This window comes from Pongo pygmaeus, chromosome 23 (assembly GCF_028885625.2).
Source record: "Pongo pygmaeus isolate AG05252 chromosome 23, NHGRI_mPonPyg2-v2.0_pri, whole genome shotgun sequence".
Classification (NCBI taxonomy): domain Eukaryota; kingdom Metazoa; phylum Chordata; class Mammalia; order Primates; family Hominidae; genus Pongo; species Pongo pygmaeus.
Genome location: NC_085931.1, coordinates 49692119 through 49714382, shown reverse-complemented (window position 1 = coordinate 49714382; position 22264 = coordinate 49692119). Strand labels below are relative to the sequence as shown.

At 56.0% G+C, this 22264-nt stretch overlaps 1 protein-coding gene across 7 annotated transcripts; it reads left to right on the top strand.

The window, feature by feature from the left end:
* Positions 1-630: 630 nt before the first annotated feature.
* SUN2 (Sad1 and UNC84 domain containing 2) lies at positions 631-21861 on the top strand. Of its 7 annotated transcripts, none has more exons than XM_054470589.2 (18): positions 631-765; positions 3873-4031; positions 5249-5334; positions 5509-5646; positions 6225-6320; positions 6686-6779; positions 7763-7833; positions 10735-10862; positions 13979-14233; positions 14978-15055; positions 15493-15536; positions 16134-16299; positions 16626-16847; positions 17141-17225; positions 17579-17694; positions 17813-17980; positions 18303-18395; positions 20184-21861. In XM_054470589.2, the coding sequence occupies exons 2-18, from the start codon at positions 3910-3912 to the stop codon at positions 20295-20297; spliced, it is 2076 nt and encodes a 691-aa protein (XP_054326564.2). In that variant the 5' UTR covers positions 631-765; positions 3873-3909; the 3' UTR covers positions 20298-21861. The 7 variants fall into 7 exon arrangements, with proteins under 7 accessions (XP_054326564.2, XP_054326562.2, XP_054326560.2 ...); XM_054470587.2 differs by having other exon boundaries at positions 5159-5334; XM_054470588.2 differs by lacking the exon at positions 631-765 and adding an exon at positions 1773-1896 and having other exon boundaries at positions 5159-5334.
* Positions 21862-22264: the final 403 nt, after the last annotated feature.

The following is a 22264-nucleotide window of genomic DNA, read 5'->3' as shown; positions in this document are numbered from 1 at the left end:
GGAATCCCCAAATTAGCAACCTGTTTCCCTGTCTGTAAAATGGGTGTAGAAATGGCCGGCTAAGAGGACAACGGCACTGGTGCCGGGTGTAGAGAAAGCACTCGACAGCCTCACCGAGAGCGCACCAAGGGCCACCCGCGCGCTGCCGCGCCCAGGGCTCCCACCCTCCCCTCGGACGCCGGCCTGGTGAACCAGCCTGCGGGCGCGCGTGGGGGCGCTCGGAGCTGTCTCAGGTGTTCTGAGCCGCCAGATCGGGAGTCCAGTGCCCTGCTGAGCCCGAGCCCCAGCACAGGCTCCCGTCGCATCCTCTGGCAGCCCGGGGTCCGCGCCCGCCCAGCGCTTCCCACGCGCGGACTCCTAGGCTGAGCGCGCAGGGCAGCGGGGCCCACGCGAGGGCGGGGCGAGCCGGGGCTTTGTGTTCAAACCGGCCAATGGGTGGCGGCGGTGGGCGGTGACGGCCGGCGGGTCCTGGCCAATGGGCTGCGGCCTGTCAGCGTTGACTGACAGGCGCACACATACAGAGTCGGCCACACGGGCGCCTCCCGGCCCCACTCGCGCAGCGCGGGCCTCCGCCGGCCGCATTGTCCGCCCGCCCGTCTCGTCCTGCGTCGCCGCTCTCCGCGTGCCCGCGCGCCCCGGGCCCGGCCGCCGTCTCGCCCTGCGCGGAGCGCCGCCCGCGGGATCCCCACGCGGAAAGGGGGCGCACCCCGGCGGCGGGCGGGCCTCGGACGCCCCCGGCCGGGCTAGAAGCCGCCGCGGCAGCAGGTGAGTGAGGGCGAGCTCGGGAGAGGGTTGGGGGGCCGCGGCCCGGCCTGACCCCGGGTCACCGTCGGGCCACTCGGGCGGGGCCGCGCCGCCAGGCCTGCTTCCTCCTCTCCGGGCCGCGCTGGGTCGGCTCCAGCCCCCACCCGGGTCCGCGGCCCGCGCCCTGACTCACCTCCTGGCCCCCGCCCCGCCCCGCCTGCCGCGCCACTGGTCAGCCGGGAGGGCGGTGTCTGCGGGCGGGACTTCCCGGGCAGCCTCCCGGGAGGAGGAGGGCAAAGGCCGGCTGCCCCAACCCGGCCCCGGGCAGCGCCTACGGGTTTTGTGCCAGACAGGCCGTTTCCAGGGACAGGCAGTTCCCAGCCTCTGCCTGTCAGAACTCAGGGCCTCAGAGGAAGGCCCGTTTTGTTCAGTTCTAAAACAAAACAAAACAAAACAAAGCAATGGGGGGCGCGGTGTGACTTAGAGAGCCAGGAAGGCGCGCCTTTGGTGACAATTTCTGCAGGTTTGGCCTGTGGGAATGAGGGAAGAGGGAGTTAGCACCGGGCGTTTGGCAGGTCCCACAAGGGCGTGTGGCCTGGCTGTGCCCAGGGAGTGGAAATGTCACGAGGAAGATGCCCCAGATCTGGGTTAAGTCTGAAGATGGATGGAGATGTTTGTGATGGGGAAGGGCGGAATTGAGAAAGGAAGTCGCCCAGCTGAGAAGTGGGGAAGGATGCTTTCGGTGAGCGTTTCCTAACTGATTGTTAGGGAGGAGGTGGGGCGGGGGTGGTGTCTATTATGATTCGCAGTAGTAGATTTCAGCTCCTAGAGGCTCGCTTCTTGTTTTGGAGAATGGGGCCTCGACCTTTTTCATCTTGTGAAACCCAGACTCAATGGTAAACTGTTTTGTGATGCCAGGATGCCGCAGGAAAGACTAAGAGGCATCTCTGGGAGTTCTGGGAGGGCGGAGGCGGGTGCTGACAGTTTTCAGCACTCCCCCCTCAACCTCCATCAGAATATTTAGTTCTTCCCAGCGGAAGCTTGGGTATGGTATAAACATGTTGCCTCGTTTCTGCCCTGGGCAAAGGCGTCACCTCCTTCAGCAGGACAGGGGCTAAGAGGAGTCCCTGTGTGGGCAGCTGGAGCCTTCAGGTAGGGACCGCACGGGTGGGGCAGGGAGGGGGGAGGGGAGATTACCTTATAAGGACAGGAATAGAGACAAGGACCCAGGCCAACTTCCTGCTTTTCCTACTACCAATCGGTCCCTTTTCCAACACCAGCTAAAAGTAGAGGGGGATGCCAGATGGGCATCTGACCTGGGAAGACGCCAAGAAGGCCAGGACATGAGGCTGCTTGTTTTTCAGAGGAGGACTTTCTAGCTGGACTAACCAGACCTTCAGGTTTCTGCAGCCTGGGTTGGGAAGTGTACTTCTATACTCACCACACAACCCAGAGAACTGGTCATTTAAGTATCAACCAGGAATATTAGAAGTGATCAAAAGTCACAAGCAAGTGCTAGGAATTCCCAAGTGACTTTGTCGTACGGGCCAGCAGAGGCACTAACGTTGAGACTCCCCATGTTGGCAGTCGGGGACTTTGAATTCGGGTGTCTAGACCTGAGCAGTTCATTAATCTTCCTCATGTCACAGAATGCTACCTTTTGCCAGATCTTTGCACTTTGGCTTCCTTTGTCCTCATTATCAGTTCCAGAGCCTTGATTTCTGCCCCACATGGTGATCGGAACTGACTGTAATTCATGCTGCCCTCCTCCTCCCTATTTTGTTAGTTTGCTAACAAATATTTGTTGTGTAACAAGTTTGTATACAGCCTTGTTTTGCACATGTGTGGGGCTAAAAAAGATTCTAGTTGAGGACACACAACCAGAATCTTCAATACATTCCTGAAACAACTGGAAAACTTTATGGCTGAGTAGAAAGACCCAGGCCCTACAGCCTGTCAGAGCTGAGCCCAAACCCTGGTTTTGTCACTTACAGGCTAGGAACTGTGGGCAAGTTACCCATTGCCTTGGTGTCCAGATTCTTCCCTTGTAGATGGGAGTAATGATACCTATCTTGCTTCTAATAATATAAATGGGGTATACAAGGAGCCCGGTCCCAGCAGACACTTACCATTTTATCATCATCTTACCAAGATGTGGCAGCACAGTGTGCACCGTGGGGACAGAGAGTGCAAGCGCCATCAGGACGTAGGTGGGAGCCTGACCAACTTGGTGAAACCCTGTCTCTATTGTTAAAAAAGAAAAGAAAAGAAAAATCCTTTTGGCTGAGCGTGGTGGCTCATGCCTGTAATCCCAGCACTTTGGGAAGCCAAGGTGGGCAGATCACCTGAGGTCAGGAGTTTGAGACCAGCCCGGCCAACATGGCGAAACCCCGTCTCTATGAAAAATACAAAAATTAGCCGGTCACAGTGGCGCACACCTGTAATCCCAGCTACTTGGGAGGCTGAGGCAGGAGAATCACTTGAACCTGGGAGGTAGAGGTTGCAGTGAGCCAAGATTGCACCACTGCACTTCAGCCTGGGCGGCAGAGCGAGATTCCATCTCAAAAAAAAAAAAGAAAAAAAAAAAGAACATAGGTGGGGTCTACATGGGAAAGGTTTTCCATCAAGGTTCATTGGGGCCCTCAATTAACGAGCACACGTCAGCAAAGGGACACAGCTAGAGTGAGACTGGGGGAAGTCTCTAGGGAGAAGGCAGGTGGGGCGGCTGGACCACCGGGCGTGCAGGCAGTGACCAGAAGCGCCAGAGTCTCTGCTACTTGTCAGAGGTCGAGGAAGACCCAATTCTGGCTTGTGCGGAGCTCAGCACCACGAAGGATAAAGACAAGGAAACTGAGAATTGGGAAGCCTGTGGAAAGCGCCCTGGAAGAGGCTCCAGAGTCACGAAGTGAGCCCCAGGCCGGGCATGACTCCAGCCACTGTGCAGTGCGGGGGTGCTTCACAGATCCCTGCCTTGCCCTCCATCAGGGCTGTTTAGACTGAATGCCAGGGGCCGGGGGGGTGGTCTTTTCTCGGCTGTGAGGCGATGCCTCTGTCCCACCTCCTCCAGAGAGGAGCTGGGGACAGCCCCAGGCCTCACATCCAGTCCTCCTCCTCCTCTCTCTCTTTAGATTCTCTTCAGGAGAAGAGTCCACATCCCACCTCATCATGTCCCGAAGAAGCCAGCGCCTCACGCGCTACTCCCAGGGTGACGATGATGGCAGCAGCAGCAGCGGAGGGAGCTCGGTGGCCGGGAGCCAGAGCACCCTGTTTAAAGATAGTCCTCTCAGGTAGGGATCCAAGGGAGTGCCACAGCCCCTGATGACCCCACAAACTTTTGGTCACTCCCCGCACGCCCTGTGGTCCAGCCGTCCCCCTGCCTTCTTGTTGCAACCTTGGGCAGAGGTCGAAGGATGTGGGCCCCTGTCCGGTCAAGGGGGTCCTGCCTTGCTCCATGTGTATGAGCACACAGCACCCATTCTTCTCCCCCCGACTGTGAGCTGGGGGGCTGCTGCCCTCATGCTTAGAAAACAGGAAGTGGTAGGCCAGGCACGGTGGCTCACGCCTGTAATGCCAGCTCTTTGGGAGGCCAAGGGGGTTAGATCACCTGAGCCTGACCAACATAGTGAAACCCCGTCTCTACTAAAAATACAAAAATTAGCCAGGCGTGGTGGCGGGCAGCTGTAATCCCAGCTACTCAGGAGGCTGAGGCAGGAGAATCACTTGAACCCGGGAGGCGGAGGTTGCAGTGAGCCGAGATCATGGCATTGCACTCCAGCCTGGGCGACAAGGGTGAAATTCCATCTCAATCTCAAAAAAAAAAAAAAAAGGAAAGAAAGAAAGAAAACAGGAAGTGGAGAGAGGCAGCTTCAAGCATAAGCCAGGCCGGAAACCCCAAAACTGCAGGCTGGGCTTACAGGAACCCCCCTGCTCTGGACGGGCGTGTCAGCCTTACCATCCTTCCTGGCCCCACGCCCGCATGTCTCACCACCTGTCCGGCCTCAGCAGCTGGCCAGCGACACAGCTGAGGACAGGCGCAGTCCTCAGGCCACTGGGAAATGGGCTGTGGTGGCAGCTGCCTGGTTGTCCTGCCCCGCTCACAGACATGGGGCCCAGAGGACAGGCCCTGAGGCTTTGGCTAGCTCTGAGGCCAGGTCAGGTCTGTCTGGTTTCAGTGGGTTGTAAAGTTTGAATCTGGCTCCATCCCTAGCTGCCGCTGCCCATCTTGCCCATCTGCTGGTGAGATTCAGAGATAACAGGAGAGGAAGTGCCAGCATTGGAAGAGACAGGGGAATGGCAGCTGCGAGTTGCCTAGCAACAAGGGAACCCACACCCTGCACTAGGCAGGGCCGCAGGCTGTGGCTTTCCTTCATGCTCCTCCCTGCTCCCTGCCTCTGCCCTCACGGTTGTCCCACAGGACCTTGAAAAGGAAATCCAGCAACATGAAGCGCCTGTCCCCAGCGCCACAGCTGGGCCCGTCCTCTGATGCACACACCTCCTACTACAGTGAGTCGCTGGTCCGCGAGTCCTACATCGGCACCCGGTTCCCACCCAGGAGCTCCCTGGAGGAACTGCATGGTGACGCCGACTGGGGTGAGTGTGGAGCCCTCCCTCCTGGGGCTTTGCTTCCTCCGCCTCCCGCGAGATACTCCTCGCAGTGTCCCCTGCAGTCCCCGGGATTCCCTCCTCAGAGCACCTCTCTGCCCAGACCCCACTTTTCAGAAGCTCTTGGAAGCCCAGAAGAGCCCCTGGTTCTTCCCTGCACAGGTGAGGACCTGCGGGTGCGGAGGAGGAGAGGCACGGGTGGCTCAGAGAGCAGCAGGGCCAGCGGGCTCATGGGGCGCAAGGCCACCGAGGACTTCCTGGGCTCTTCCTCGGGCTACTCTTCTGAGGACGACTACGTGGGTAGGCGATGCTTCCTCCCTCCTGAGCAGATCCGAGGCTGCTGGGAGACCTCAGGAAGGCGGGGCAGGGAGCCCCGGGGAGCTGGAGAGAGGGCAGCGTGTGGCAGGCACACCGCCCCTCCCATGCCCGGCCCTGGGTGCGCCCCAGCCTGGCCTGCGGTGGACCGTGGTGCCCTGGGCTGTGACTGCCCTTCACTTGTCTGTCCTCCCCACCCCACGAGTCTGTGGCGACCTAAGGCCAACACCCTTGCATTCAGGCCCATTCCAGCACTTTCCTGTGGGGCTCCACACATGGTGGGTGCTCAGTCATTCTGAGTGGTGTGCATGTCAGACCCTGTCACCTAGTTCTGAACAGCAGCTTGAGGGGTGGCTGGTGAGAAGAGGGATGCAAACAGGAAGCTGTCAGAGGAAACAGAATGTCAAAGAGCTCCCATTTCATTCCTTACTGCACACCGGGCCTGCGTGGGGCTGTGGGGATGTGAAGGAGGGTGGCTGACTTGTGGTCTTGGCTCACAGAAGACAGTGAAGGAAGAGGCTCAAAAGTGACAGAGACTGAGCCAGTGTCCTCGTTCCCCGCAGGCTACTCAGATGCAGACCAGCAGAGTTCTGGCTCGCGGCTCCGAAGCGCCGTCTCACGGGCGGGCTCCTTACTCTGGATGGTGGCCACTTCGCCAGGTGGGCTGCAACCCGTGCCCAGTTACTTCCATTCTTGGTGGTAGTGATTTCTTACCCATCTCTCTGCAGTTGGGCATCTTGCCCATGCAGAGAGACTGTAGGACCGTTGGGGAAAGGTCATTCTAGAATAATCACTGGGAGCCCAGAGCTGTGGGGACCCCCTTGCGTGGAAGGGAAGGAGCAGCTGCAGAGCAGGACAGAGGGTGTGGACAGGTGGGATCCAAGGAGCTGGGTCCCGGTAGGGCAGGACAGAGGCATACTGGCAGGTGGGGGTGGGGTAGGGGCAGGGAGGACGGCAGACGGGACAAAGGAACAGTGCCCCCAACCACCATGTGGAGCCTTCGGCTTGATCGTCATTCTTCCAGGCCGGCTCTTCAGACTTCTTTACTGGTGGGCTGGCACCACCTGGTACCGCCTGACCACAGCTGCCTCCCTCCTTGACGTCTTCGTTTTAACCAGGTGAGCGAGACTCCACCCTTGCCAATAAATCGCAAGGCCCTAGGGTGAAGGGACTGGTAAAGTGTGTCAACCTGTAATGGTCGATTCTCTGAGGGTTTTCCCCAGTTTCCCTGGAGCCTTTATTAGCGATCACGGAGTAGCCTCCCCAAAGCCCACCCCTGCCTGACAGAGGATGGACTCAGAGTCAGGTTTTTCTCCCCGAATCGATAGCCCTTCGAGGCAGGATTCCAGAGCACGGATTATTTCTTCTTGGACACATTCTACTAAACGCCACACTAGTCCAGCCATGCCTGGCTCTCAGACACATGATGACTTTCCTCCTGCAGGGTAGGCCCACTGACTCCAGGCAAGAAGTGGGGTTTTCCAGAAAGTCCATCTTCCTTCTTGGGCCTGCGACAATCTAACCCCCCGAGTTCCCCACTCATGGTCAGAGCCACAAAGAGGCTCTGCCTGAGGATGCTATGGGTTCATTCCCCAAGTCCCTAAACCAGCAGAACTAGGATTTGAGAACGTGCCCCTTAGGCAGAAGAACACGGAACCCAGAAGTCAGGATCCCTCTGGCCGTAATCCAGGTCCGGGCAGAGTGGACAGCTGGCCACACTGAAACAAGGGGCAAGGATGGGTTTGTGTCACCAAAAACAGGTTCCTTGTTATTATTTAAGGAATTACTTTTTTTTTCTATATTTGCATACTTAGAGGCCTTGTCCATATAAAAATTTTCGAGTTTTTCAAAGACCACACTATTTTTAATAACATCAGTAAAATTCAGTCAAAATTGTCCCATCATTCTAAGACCTGCCCAGCAGGAAAGGCTCTGACGTGTCCAGGCTGGCCCTGGCACAGTGAGAAGCTCAAAGCTATCCTCCTTAGCTCTAGTTCAGCACCCAGGAAAACATCTCAGGGTACTCCCTGGGTGGAACGTGGCGGCCTGGAGCTCCCCTCACACCTCTGCCTCCCCCGTCCTGCCCTCCCGCGTGATCCAGGCGCTTCTCGTCCCTGAAGACGTTCCTCTGGTTCCTGCTGCCGCTGCTCTTGCTGACATGCCTGACATATGGTGAGCCTGCGTGGGGAGAGCAGAGGGAGGCACAGAGATGCGTTCACCAGAGGGTGGTGACCTTTGGCAGGCAGGGAAGGGGCAAGACTGGGTGGGGTGAGCCCGTGACTGGGCAGGGCCTGAGCCCTGGACCCTGGATCATCTCTGCATGGCCCTCCCCACCTCTCCTGAGCCTGTTTTGTGCCATCCTGGGCAGGAGCACACCCTAGTGCCGCAACATTGGATGAAGAGCGGGATGCCCTCCCATTATCATTAGCAGTCATCCTCCCTCCACTCCAACAGGGACATCGGCTATGAGGGAGTTATTTTTACAAGATGAAGTTAAATCTTGAGCTGTCTCTAAAGTAAAAACAATGAAGCAGCAAAGGGAAATAAGTGCCTTTTGTTTTTGTTTTTGTTTTTGTTTTTTTTGAGACAGAGTTTTGCTCTTGTTGCCCAGGCTGGAGTGCAATGGCGCAATGTCGGCTCACCACAACCTCCACCTCTCAGGTTCAAGTGATTCTCCTGCCTCAGCCTCCCCAGTAGCTGGGATTACAGGCATGCGCCAACATGCCCAGCTAATTTTGTATTTTTACTAGAGATGGGGTTTCTCCATGTTGTCAGGCTGGTCTCGAACTCCTGACCTCAGGTGATCCAGCTGCCTCGGCCTCCCGAAGTGCTGGGATTACAGGCATGAGCCACTGCACCCGGCCGTAAGTGCCTCTTTTTACACGAGTCACTTACCAGCTGCCCTGAATCATCCCAGGCGCTAGCACAGGCCTGCCTTGGTTTTTTGTTTGTTTTGAGACAAAGTCTTCCTCTGTCACCCCGGCTGAAGTGCAGTGGCACGAACACAGCTCACTGCAGCCTTGACCTTCTGAGCTCAGGTGATCCTCCCACCTCAGCCTCCCAAGTAGCTGGAATTACAGGCACGCAGCACCACACACGGCTAATTTTTGTATTTTTAGTAGAGACGGGGTTTCACCATGTTGGCCAGGCTGGTCTCGAACTCCTGACCTCAAGTGATCCACCCACCTCGGCCTCCCAAAGTGTCGGGAATACAGGTGTGAGCCACTGCACCCAGCCCTTCCTTGTTTATAGACACTTTGTGTTCAGCTTTTCACTTGACAGCTTCGCTAGTTTCATATGAATTGCCTATGTGACTCTCAGCTCAATTTTAATGACTGTACCAATTAATTAAAGACCATGCTTTATTATTTTTTGAGAGTTCGTTTTATAAGCTTAATATCATTCAACTTGTATTTCTTTTATTAATAACAGGGTAGAACACTTTTCCAAAAGTTAGCTTCGTTTTTGTGTTTGCTGCTACAAGAACAGCTGGTTCATATCCAGTGGAAACTGAGCACCACCCTTAAAATAATGATTCTTCTTTTTTTTTTGAGACGGAGTTTTGCTCTGTCGCCCAGGCTCGAGTGTTGTGGCACAATCTTGGCTCACTGCAACCTCTGCCTCCCAGGTTCAAGCAATTCTCCTGCCTCAGCCTCCCGAGTAGCTGGGATTACAGGTGCATGCCACCATGCCCAGCTAATTTTTATATTTTTAGTAGAGACGGGGTTTCGCCATGTTGGCCAGTCTGGTCTCAAACTCCTGACCTCAAGTGATCCACCTGCCTCAGCCTCGCAAAGTGCTGGGATTACAGGTGTGAGCCACCACGCCGAGTCAGTGATTCTTTTTTTGTGTGTGTGACGGAGTCTCGCTCTGTTGCCCAGGCTGGAGTGCAGTGGTGCGATCTCGACTCACTGCAAGCTCCACCTCCCAGGTTCACGCCATTCTCCTGCCTCAGCCTCCCGAATAGCTGGGACTACAGGCGGCCACCCCCATGCCTGGCTAATTTCTTTTTGTATTTTTAGTAGAGATGGGGTTTCACCATGTTAGCCAGGATGGTCTCAATCTCCTGACCTCGTGATCCGCCCACCTCGGCCTCCCAAAGTGCTGGGATTACAGGCGTGAGCCACCGCGCCCGGCCCAGTCAGTGATTCTTTATAATTGCATAGCAATGTACCCAGAGAGCACTTTCCCGTGCATTATCTCAGTTCAATTTGAGCTTCACCATGGCCTTGGGTTGCTGTAGTCAGTGCTGTGAACCCACCACATGGAGATGCGCATGGAGGGGGCTCAGTGACCTGCTCAGGGAGTGTGTGCATGAAGGCCATGTCCATGCTGGGCTTCAAGCCCCATGGGCCTGAGCTTCCTTTTGCACCTGCCAACCACTGGTGCTTGAGTAGCGAATGGAGCTTTATCAGGACAGAAAGCCCTCCCTCCCCTGCTCCCCCGCCACCTGCCCCAGAGCTCAGGAGTAAACAGGTATCAAACAGATGGCCCTGAAAACAGAATGAACATGTCTCTGTGTGGCTGCAGCTTGGTGCTCGTGTCTGGGCCTCGAGCAGCCTCTCTTAGAGGGAGTGATGCTTTCTGTTGCAGTGACTCTCAGCCATGGCAGCCCATGACAGTCACCAGGAAGCTTTACAAACCCACCTACGCAGGGGCCCCACCCCAGGCCAATTAGCTTGCTCTCCGGAGGGCAGGGCCAGACCTGGTTGTACTAAAAGCTCCCCAGGTGATTCTGACATCCAGACAGGGCTGAGAACCACCATCAGGTCCTCTGGGCTGTACCCTGGATCATCCCTAACTCATTCAAAATGTTTTCTCCAAGTTTTGCCATTTACAGAAAGATGAAGGATTCCCGTGGGGGTGTGAGAATGAATATGCTCTGAGGTTGTTGGGTGGAAGTTGCCACCTCAGAGAATGGGGGCACCTGCATCCCTCTGATGCCTCTGGAAGGGCACAGCTCCACGAGTGGGACAGGCCACAAACACTGGCAGGGATCAGGCAGCCATCCTCCCTGGCACACGCCTCTTGCTGGAGGCCCAGCTGGGGTAACACCCTCTCCCGTGTGCACAGGCGCTTGGTATTTCTACCCCTATGGGCTGCAGACATTCCACCCTGCTTTGGTTTCCTGGTGGGCAGCGAAGGACAGCAGGAGGCAGGATGAGGGCTGGGAAGCCAGAGACTCGTCGCCACATTTCCAGGTGAGTCTCTGAGGGTGGTAGCTCCCAAGAGCTTAGCAATAATTAGGTGACAGTGAAAGTGGTGGGTGCGCCCTCAGCCTGCCTCACACCGTACACACAAAGCTGAGGTGTACTGTTAGTTGCCATCTTACAAGGCACAGAAAACAGAAAGAAAAGGAATCCAACAAATTATCTTGTCTACTTTGTTCCTTTTCAATACTGTTTCACAAATATTTACTGAGCACCTTCTATGACTAAGATAATATCCCAGTCAGTTACCTCTTACCACAGATAATCCACCCCTAAAAGCAGTGGCTCAAAACTACAATGTTTGATTAGTTCATGAGTCTGTGGGTTGTCTGGGTGGTCTTTCTGGTCTGAGAAAAGAGAAGCAATCTTGGCTGGGCTCGTAGTTGCCTGTGTGGATCTGTCTGTCTGCAGTTGGCTGGGGGCGGGTCAGCTGGGGGCCAGCTGGTCAAGGCCCTTGCCTAGGACAGCTGTACTCCATATGCACTTTGCTCACCCGGCAGGCTAGCCCCAGCTGTTTCTCATCGCACCCAGGCAGGGTTTCAAGAGAGAACCAAGGCAACCAGACCTTTGAGTCCTTGATCCAGAACCAGCACACCGTCACTCCCGCCACATTCTGTTGGCTACAGCAAATCTCAGAGCCAAATCCAGATTCAAGGAGAGGGAAATAGACTTCACCTCTCAGCAAGAGAACCCACAAGGTCACATGGCAGAGGTGCGGCTGCAGGGAGGAGTGAGGGATGGTGGCCATTTTTATAATCTGCCAGAGTCTAAAGATGAATCAGGCCCAGGCTGTGCCCTCAAGGAGCCTGCAGTCAGCATAACCAGAAAGCAATGTGAGCACAGGTACGGATACTGACAATTTAAACCTCTAAGCCAAGCCTGGTGGCTCACATCTGTAATCTCAGCACTTTGGGAGGCCAAGGTGGGAGGATCACTTAAGGCCAGGAGTTCGAGACTAGCCTAGGCAACACAGTGAGGCCCTGTCTTTATTTTTAATAAAACTCTTCATTTTCTAATTATAGTTATTTGACCTGCACTTACACCTCACTGAATTTAACTTGGTATTACATTTTTATTATTCATTTAAAAATTTTTTGAGACAGGGTCTCATTCTGTTGTCCAGGCTGCAGTGCAGTGGTGTAATCATAACTCATTGTAACCTTGAACTCCTGGGCTCAAGCGTCCTCCTGCATCAGCCTGCCAAGTAGCTGGGACTACAGGTGTACACCACCATGTCTGTCTAATTTTTAAAAAAATTTTTGTAGAGACAGGGTCTCACTATGTTGCCCAGGCTGGTCTTGAACTCCTGGCTTCAAGCAATCCTCCTGCCTCAGCCTTCCAAAGGGCTGGGATTACAGGCATGAGTCACTGCACCTGGCATAGTATCACTTTTTTTTTTTTTTGAGACAGAGTCTTGCTATGTCACCCAGGCTGGAATGCTGTGTCACCCAGGCTGGAGTGCAGTGGCACGATCTCGGCTCACTGCAGCCTATGCCTCCCAGGTTCAAGCGATTCTCCTGCCTCAGCGTCCCGAGTAGCTGGGACTACAGGTGCGCACCACCACGCCAGCTAATTTTTGTATTTTTAGTAGAGACAGGGTTTCACCATGTTGGCCAGGATGGTCTCTGTCTCCTGAACTCATGATCCACCCGCCTTGGCCTCCCAAAGTGCTGGGATTACAGGCGTGAGCCACTACGCCCAGCCGGTATCACATGTTTAACCATCTATTTTTGTATATATTACTTTCCAGACCATGATCTTTCCAATTTTATTATATGTGCTGCCAAAGTGAGTACCAGACCATGATCTTGTTATTTTACATATTTTACAAAATAATGACATGTCATCTATGACTTTTCCTTTATTCACCATTAAAGACATTAAATACAGTTCAATTTCAGAACCATCTTTTTTGTAAAAAAGGTAGGTTAAAAAAATGAATATATCTTGTATTAGCAACATTTGCATGAAGTTAAAATAAAAACAGCTTCCTGGTCTGGGAGAGGCTGTTGGTGAGGCAACTGGGGTGATGGGGCAGAGGATGTTTTGCTGGTTTTGTGGGCTTTTTTTTTTTGAGACGGAGTCTTGCTCTTGTTGCCCAGACTAAAGTGCAATGGCACGATCTCAGCTCACTGCAACCTCCGCCTCCCAGGTTCAAGCGATTCTCCTGCCTCAGCCTCCTGAGTAGCTGGGGACTACAGGAGCCTACCACCATCCCCAGCTAATTTTTGTATATTTAGTAGACACAGGGTTTCATCATACTAGCCAGGCTGGTCTCGAACTTCTGACCTCAGGTAATCCACCTGCGTTGGCCTCCCAAAGTGCTAGGATTACAGGCGTGAGCCACCACGTCCCGCCTGTTTGTGTGCTTTTTGAGTCATGCAAATGTAGCGCCTATTTAAAAACCAGAATTTCTAAAACTCAGAACCTCTGCTGCTCAGTAGCTCCCTGCCCTTTATTTGACAGTTTTTATCACTTCTCTTGGCAATGATTTTGTTGTTAAGCCAACAACGTTCTCAAATTCATGACACACTATCAAATGCCACCCTCAGTCCAAATGACATTTATTCCATTTTCTCTGTGGGACATCCAGCTAAAGAGGAAAAAGAACGTATTTTGAAATTATTCTGTCTCTTAGCCATAGTTACCTAGGGAAGGAGTGAAAGCCATTGAGAGTCCACAGACAGAACTCGCAGCCCTGGTTCCCCTGCCCCTGTAGGAGGCGGGGAAGGAGTGAGCTTCAGGCCAGCAGGGTCCACGGTTCCCTGCAGCCATCATGCAGCTTCCAGTCCTCCTCTTGGACCATCCCTGCACTCAGACCTTCTCCCCGGCCCACCTTCCTTCCTCCTCTGGGATCAGACTTCTGTACTATGTCCTCAGGGACCCTCCTCTGTGGCCGGCACCCAGTGATCCCCGGCTCCCAGCACACCCAGCTCAGAGGTCGGCAGCCCCTGCCCATGAGCTCCAGCTGGCCCTGCATGGCCTTATGCTGGAACGCCTGTGGAATCTTTTCCCTTTCTTTCTGTGTTGGCTGTGTCGGGGTGGTCTTTGGGAAGCACTGTCATCCAAGGGTCCCTCACTCCGTGGCTCTCTCTCCGCCCTGCCAGGCTGAGCAGCGCGTTATGTCCCGGGTACACTCTCTGGAGCGGCGTCTGGAAGCTCTTGCTGCTGAATTTTCCTCCAACTGGCAGAAGGAGGCCATGCGTCTGGAACGTCTGGAGCTGCAGCAAGGGGCTCCTGGCCAGGGAGGCGGTGGTGGCCTGAGCCACGAGGACACCCTGGCGCTGCTGGAGGGGCTAGTGAGCCGCCGTGAAGCTGCCCTGAAGGAGGATTTCCGCAGGGAAACTGCTGCTCACATCCAGGTAGGAGGCGGAATACCTCAGGGTGGGAGGTGGGTGACACCCATAGGAAAGCGTGAAGGTGCCCAACAGGAGAGAGAACAAGTGTCATTTGGGATCAGACAGCTCTGCCATTTGGCAGTTACACCCTTTCTCTTTTTCTTTTCTTTTTTTTTTTTTTTTGAGACAAGATCTCACTCTGTCACCCAGCCTGGAGTGCAGTGGCGTGATCTCGACTCACTACAACCTGCGCCTTCCAGGTTCAAGCAATTCTCTTGCCTCAGCCTCCCGAGTAGCTGGATTACAGGCGTGCACCACCACATCCAGCTATTTTTTTTGTATTTTTAGTAGAGACAGGGTTTTACCAAGTTGGCCAGGCTGGTCTCAAACACCTGACCTCTAGTGATCTGCCCGCCTTGGCCTCCCTGAGTCCTGGGATTACAGGCGTGAGCCACCATGCCAGGCCTCCTCACCTTCTCTAAGCCTCAGTTTCCTCCTGTTTGATGGAGGCTATCGTGTCTCCCCCACCCCCATAGTGAGCTGTGCGAGTAGAAAGCCCCAGCATGGTGCCTGACACTGCACAGGTGTGCAGTGGAACTGAAGTGGGAGTGTTGCGTGGTTCAGAGAAGCAATGTAGCCTGAAGGCTGAGAGCCAGGGCTTTGGAAGCAAACAGACCTTGTTTGAATTCCAGTTCCACCACCTCCTAGTCATAAGGGTCCCTATAAGCATGGCTCTGTCAGACCTGTCCTCTCACTCCTGTCTCACAGGAAGAACTGTCTGCCCTGAGAGCAGAGCATCAGCAAGACTCAGAAGACCTCTTCAAGAAGATCGTCCGGGCCTCCCAGGTCAGCAGGCTTGCGCACTCAGGGCCTGTGACCGGGTCCTGACCCCATCCAACATGTTCACCTCGGACCCCTCGGCCCTTCCAAAGGGACTGTTTGGGTGTTGCATGGCGAGGGGCATGCCTTCCTCTGACTTCTCTGTTTGACCCCCGACCCCTTAGTTGGAGAGCTGTGCAGGGGCTCCCTGGGGTGTGCCAGGGCACAGCGGCCTGTCATGCTGGTGTGCACGTGCTGAGTGTGGGTGAACGGATACCTCAGTGTATCAGACATGGACGAGACTCATGAGGGCTTTGACCAGGAGGCCAGTTTGATTTTTGCTGCAGGGGTCAGAGACCTTGGGCAGGGGTGTGGTTAAGCAAAGACGCTAACAGCAGATCCTACTCCGGAACACCAATTTCTGAGCTGGGTATTTCTTGTATTTGTCCCTTCTTCCTACACAGGAGTCTGAGGCTCGCATCCAGCAGCTGAAGTCAGAGTGGCAAAGGTACTGGGCGCCACCAGCTGGCCTCGACCTGCTCCTCCCCAGCCCCACCCACTCTCCAGGCAGGACTGGGGAGCAGAGCCGCAGAGCAGAGAGTTCTGATCCTCTTGCCAAGCAGAGGGTGGGGGGAGGGGTTGAAACCCAGCTCAGGATCCCTGCCCAGGGCCTGTCTTTGAGGTGCCATGGAGGTTAGCAGGGGGGTCCTGAGGGCGGGGGGCAGGCCCTGTGAGAGGACCAGGTTTCATTTATAGACACGGCGTCCTTTCTTACAGCCTCATGTAGCTGCCTTCTCATGCCCCAGATGTCCATGCTTGTGGAGGATGTGAGAGGCTGAGGCAGAGTACATTCTGGACTCTGGGCTTAGAAAGGGAGCAGGCTCAGAATTAGCTCCTTGGGACAGGCAGGCCAGTTCCTGGGCACCTGCTCTGTGTTCTGCAGCCAGAACCCCCAGGAGAGGCCTTGCCCCTTCTTAGGTTCACGATGAGTGCTGGGCACCCACTGTCATGACAGGAGCCCACTAGGGGGTCCTCTTTCTTCTTTGGTGTGGCCTTACCTCCCACCCAAGAGATCCGAGGCTTACTCTTCTCTCTCTGGGACCAGCATGACGCAGGAGTCCTTCCGGGAGAGCTCTGTGAAGGAGCTGAGGCGGCTAGAGGACCAACTGGCCGGCCTGCAGCAGGAGCTGGCGGCTCTGGCACTGAAGCAGAGCTCGGTGGCGGATGAAGTGGGCCTGCTGCCCCAGCAGTTCCAGGCGGTGCGGGACGACGTGAGTGGGAACCACCAGGGCCCTGCTGGTCCCTCTCCTCTTCCTTTGAGACCATGTGTCCTGGGGCCTGCAAAGCAGGCACCCCTTGCCCCTGCAGCCTCTGTTATGCCCAAGAGACTGTGGCGCTGGCCTTGCCACATGTGGGCTCTCATTGACAGGCGTTCTTCCTGTTTTTCTGTCAGTGCCCATGGAGTGTTCATAACTCTTTCCTCCAGTGGCCTCCCTCCTACCCTATCCCTGCTATCCAGCTAAGCACTGGCCCTGTCATAGCAGCTCCTGCTGTCCCGGCAAGCCTCCCAGGGTGACACCCTTTTGGGTTCCCATAGGTGGAATCTCAGTTCCCAGCCTGGATCAGTCAGTTCCTTGCCCGAGGCGGAGGGAGCCGCGTGGGGCTCCTTCAGAGAGAGGAGATGCAAGCTCAGCTGCGAGAGCTGGAGAGCAAGATCCTCACCCATGTGGCAGAGATGCAGGGCAAGTTGGCCAGGGAAGCCGCGGCTTCCCTGGGCCTGACGCTGCAGAAAGAAGGGGTGATTGGAGTGACAGAGGAGGTGAGGCCCACATGCCCCTCTCCACACACCCACCCACAGCTCTCCTCCCTGGAAGCCCTGGACAGTCCCACACTGCCAGCTCCCTGGCAGGTTCCAGGATGGAAGTGCCAAGCAGGAGGCTTTGCATGCTGTGGGGCTGGCATGGGTGGGTGGCAGTGTACCCACATCTGACTGGGCACCATCACAGTGTAAGCCTAGAAGGGGTCAGCCCATGGGTCCTTGGCCCACAGCCATGAGGTGACGGGGACACGTCTGCTCCCTGCTGCAACCGTCTCCTGTTGCCTGCATTGCAGCAGGTGCACCACATCGTGAAGCAGGCCCTGCAGCGCTACAGTGAGGACCGCATCGGGCTGGCAGACTACGCCCTGGAGTCAGGAGGTACGTGCCCTGCTTTCCTCGTTTTGCCTTGTCCTGGACCCCGCAATGGCCAGTCCCCTGGCATCTACCAGGTTGGTGGTGGGGCAGAGCAAGCAAACCTCAGGATCAGCAGAAATCACCCAACCTAGAACCCATCACAAAGGCAAGTGGCAATTCAGGAAAGTCAGGACGTACCGAGCACCATCCTGGGCCAGGGAGAGGCTGACGTTTAAAGCTGCTCTGAGCGTCTGGGTTAGGGTTAAAGGCTAGGCCTGGGGCATCCGCCATCCACCTTCAGCGAGGAGACAGCCAATGGCCTGAGCTGGGCCCTTCTCCCATGCGGGAGCCCACCCTGCCTTCCTCTCCTGTCTCAGGGGCCAGCGTCATCAGCACCCGATGTTCCGAGACCTATGAGACCAAGACGGCCCTCCTCAGCCTCTTCGGCATCCCCCTGTGGTACCACTCCCAGTCACCCCGAGTCATCCTCCAGGTGGGCACCTGGCAAGCACAGCAGCAGGGGCTCTGAGCACACTGGGGGCTGGTCCCATCTGGGGTCAGCAAGAGCTGGACTCAGGGCCCTGTCCTCACATGACTTTCTGCTCCTCCAGCCGGATGTGCACCCAGGCAACTGCTGGGCCTTCCAGGGGCCACAGGGCTTCGCCGTGGTCCGCCTCTCTGCCCGCATCCGCCCCACGGCCGTTACCTTAGAGCATGTGCCCAAGGCCTTGTCACCCAACAGCACCATCTCCAGTGCCCCCAAAGACTTTGCCATCTTTGTGAGTTATCTGTCCCGTGGTGGGGCCGGAGGGGCTGCAGGAGGATCCCGTGGGCCTCTCTACTGAGGATCAAGTCAGGGTCACCCTTGGACTGGAAGGGAGGGGAGTGGATTTGGAAGAGGAGGAGCCAGGGTGGGAGACAGCACTTCAGTCCCTGTTACCTCAGGCTTTGGAGGCAGAAACTGTGGCACAAGAGAGTGAAGTGACTTGTCATAGGCCACGCTGGTGCCTGACCCGCTGGGTGGGAGGAGCAGGGATTGGAGTGGGGAGGGGTGTTCTCCCTGCTCCAGCCCCTCCCCACTTCCCTCCACTCTCTTTGCAGGGGTTTGACGAAGACCTGCAGCAGGAGGGGACACTCCTTGGCAAGTTCACTTACGATCAGGACGGCGAGCCTATTCAGACGTTTCACTTTCAGGTACGGGATGCTGCTGTGCTAGCAGAAGCAGCGCAGACTCCCCATCCAGGCAGCAGGTGCTCCCTGGGCACTTACCCTGCCAGGCATGGGGTTCAGAGAGGGAAGCCCTGCTCTCCTTTCCCACAGCTCAAGATGTGACATCCAAATGGGGTGTAACACGCGTCCTGCAGGTGTCAGCACAGGGGAAGGCACCTTCTAGAAGGGCAGCATGAGGGAAGCTTCCTGGAAAAGGACACCAGGAGGCGGGCTTTATACAAGAGGGGTTGGGTGGCCAGGAAAGGAGGCTGCGAGAGGCGTTCGAGGAGCCGCTGCCAGCACGTGCCAGGGCGCGGGCATTCTGTCACGGCCAGCTGCAGCCTCAGGCAGTGCATGCAGCTTAAACCTCAGTGGGCATCCCATCTCCTAAGTCAGCGAGAAATGCAGACTCCCAGTCTCCACCCCAGGAGAGTCTGGTTCCTTAGGGCTGACAGGACCCAGGAGCCTGCATTTGAACAAACCACTGGCCTAAGCCCCACACCGGGGGAGTCCTGGAGTGAGGAACTGGGTTGGCGGGGACAGTGGGAGGTGGACAAGGGACAGTGGCAGGAAGAGGAGGCCACAGAGAGGCAGGAAATAAGCCCTCAGGGGCCTGGGGGAGGCAGTGCTGTGCTTCAGGTGACAAAGCTATGTCCATTTGACTAACATCCCTATATGACTCGAAGGGGGCGAGCCTGGGCCTGGGAGACCCGTCAGGAAGTGGTTGCGGGAAAGCAGCCAGAACAGGATAGGTGGGGGAGAGGGGTGTTGGGAGTGAGGACAAAGATGTAGCAGGGAGGGTCGTGAATGTCTGGTTGGATGGGGTGGGAAGAAGAAGCCACTGCGAGGGGGGCTGATGTGGAGCAGGGAGCAGGTCTGGCTAAGTCTGAGGCACCTATGGGACAGTTCAGTGGAGCTGTCGAGGGAGCCAGAAAGAACTGAGTTGTCGTCAGCTCTGAGGAGGTAACTAGGCCGCGTGAGAGGTTGGGATTTCTCTTTAGGAAAGTATAGAGGCCAGACGAGGTGGCTCGTGTTTGTAATCCCAGCACTTTGCGAGGCCAAGGCAAGGGGATTGCTTGAGCCCAGGAGTTCAAGACCAGCCTGGTGAACACAGCGAGATCCCGTCTCTACAAAAAATGTTAAAAAATTTAGCCGGGTGTGGTGACATGCACCTGTGGTCCCAGCTACTGGGGAGGCTAAGGTGGGAGGATCCCTTGAGCCCAGAAGGTTGAGGCAGTGAACTGTGATCACACCACTGCACTACAGCCTGGGTGACAGAGCAAGACCCTGTCTCAAAAAAAAAAAGGGTAGAGGACAGAACGATGTGCCAGAGAGAAGGGACAAGCCAGGAGTGTGCTAGGCCTGTGGCATCTGCCCAGGTAAGATATGCTGCTAACACCATTCCCAACACTGTGGCTAGACAGAGGCCTGATGGGCACTGGAGAAAAAGAATCAAGTGTGCCACACATCAGCATCTATGAAGCCCTCTATGAAGGTGGTTCTATCTGTTGATCACAATAAAAAAGCGATTGTGGATGAATTCATTTCAGTTTCAGATGAAGCGTGCTACAGGTGGCCCCTTAACCCACTGGCTGGAAACACTGCTCAGGAGACTAAAGATAGGAGCTTTTGAAGCCCGGTTCTCTTCAGAGCCCCAGGGAAGGAGCAGGGGAGCCATCTGGCCCTAGGCGAGGCTGTCTCCCCTTCCCACCTTCTCTGTCAGTGAGGCCTCACAGGTCTCTGATGCTCTTAATCCCTTTCTTCTCTACCCAGGCCCCTACGATGGCCACGTACCAGGTGGTGGAGCTGCGGATCCTGACTAACTGGGGCCACCCCGAGTACACCTGCATCTACCGCTTCAGAGTGCATGGGGAGCCCGCCCACTAGCCCTGCTTTGTGGTGCCTGCTGCCAGCCATCTGGGAGTGGGTGAACAGCACCCCGCCACTTCCCCCACACGCTTACTCAGCGCTCTGACTTCTAGGAGCACAAGAGAGGAGCCTGTGGCCCCATGCAGATGAGAAGGACGGGCAGGGTCTCCTGAGCAGCAGGTGGCTCGAGGCAGTTAGCAGGCTCCAGCAGCTCCCTTCTTCCTTCCCTCCGTGCCCGTGGCATCTGCTTCCCATCCTGGGAGTGTGTATATATGTAGCATATCATGGGGGACTGGGAAGTTGGGAGAGGTAGGACCTGACTGGTGTTGCCTGGGGTCAGGGGCTGGTGCCTGGGAGCTGCTGAAGGGAGGCCTATGGATGAAGCAGGTGCCAGGGCTGTGGGAGGGGCGAGCTAGGGCCTGGTCTAGGTGAGCTGCCTCTGCCTCTGCCCCTGCCCCTGGGCAGAGAAGCGAGGCCCTCTGAGAGGAGGGTGCTTAGCTCCAGAGCAGGATGGGACTTCCCCAGGCAGGAAGCAGCTGATGGAGAGCTGCCCAGCTCTCCTACAAGGTTAGTGCCCTCCACCTAGGGAAGCCTGAACCCCAGGGTCCCTGAGGGGCTTCGACAAAAGCGTGTCTTTCTCCTGGGGAGGGTAGCAGTGGGCCATGGGGCTTCTTGTGCCCTAAAGGGGACTGGCTCCTGTGATCTTCTAAGGGACCCAGGGCCAACCCTGTAGGCTTCCCCTCTGCTGGGGACGGTAGTTGCTTTTCTCTCTCCTGATGCTAGGTTGGGGCCCACCCTGCTCCCCATTCCTGCTAGGGCCTGCCAGTGCCCCTGAGCTTGCTTTCCACATTCTCCCGGGGTACGGAGACCTAGACCTGTCTTTCGGGCCATTAGCATCTGGGGTTATAGCAAGAAGAGTGGGGAGCATGGAACTCCTGGGCTCTTGTGGGGACGTTCAGGGTATCGGGGTGGGAGGTCTGTCTGCACCGGCCCCCACATCTAACCAGGCCCTGATGTAGGGGCCCTCCGCTCAGGCTGCCCCCTTGGGCTCTTGCAGCTCTTGTTCAGGTAGTCGCCCTTCTGGTTTGTTCTCTGTGGGGCAGTTGGTGGGGGCTGTGGGAAGAGGCTGGCAGTAGTTACCCTGGATAGGGAAGGGGGAGGAGGGGACTTTTAGAGCCAGCAGGCCCCACTGTATTATGTATATATTTTTCAAGGTCTGTTTTTCTAACTGAAAAGCTAAGGGCTTGATTCCTAGCCCCGTTCTGTGGGGCACTGGGTGATACTCAGTTTCTTGTTCCTGGCCATGGAGAGGGGCCTGGGGCACTGGTTCTGGCTGTGTCTGGTGGTCTGGCTGCGGGGAAAGGGCAAGAAGGCGGGCAGGCCTTCACTGCAGCGCTGAGCCTCAAATCCGCTCTGGAGCATGAGGCTGGATGCAGTGGTGGTGAGGCCGCCCCTGCTCCATCCCGAGGCAGTCAGGCTTTGTTTTGCGCTCTCCTGTCACAAATGCTGCACTATTGGTTCTTAAGTTTTTTATCTCCAGATCCTAATTTATGCCTATGCAAAAAATAAATGATGCCCAAGAGCTGTGGGATGTGGCTTTCATGTGGCTTTTGCCTATCACCTAGGGCAGCTGTGGGAATGAATTCTTGGCCAAACAAATGTCCCCGAAGACTTATTCCTAAATTTCAGACACCCACAACTTTCAGCTAAAGCCCAGTTGTGGTGGGGGATGGGACCTGAGGCAGGTCTCCTCCAGTGTTTGTGGGTCAAGGGCTGGCATGAGGAAGAAGTGAGGTGGCTTTATTAGCTGTCATTGATTACCCCATCACAAAGGGTGGGGCGGGAGCAGTGGAGCTTTCCTGTCTCTCAGTACCACTGAACAGCAGCAGAAAAAATAATTACACTTACCTACCGGCCATGTTCACTTGGAGTGCAGTGATTCTCCTCCATGGGAATTCGCTATTTGCCCCTTGGACCTGTGACTG

Excerpts from the sequence above, each read along its gene's own strand:
- SUN2 (XM_054470585.2), top strand. The coding sequence starts at position 3,910 with ATGTCCCGAAGAAGCCAGCGCCTCACGCGCTACTCCCAGGGTGACGAT. Across the intron at positions 5,647-6,224 it reads TTCTGAGGACGACTACGTGG|GCTACTCAGATGCAGACCAG; the intron begins GTAGGCGATGCT and ends CGTTCCCCGCAG. Across the intron at positions 17,981-18,302 it reads CCAAAGACTTTGCCATCTTT|GGGTTTGACGAAGACCTGCA; the intron begins GTGAGTTATCTG and ends CTCTCTTTGCAG.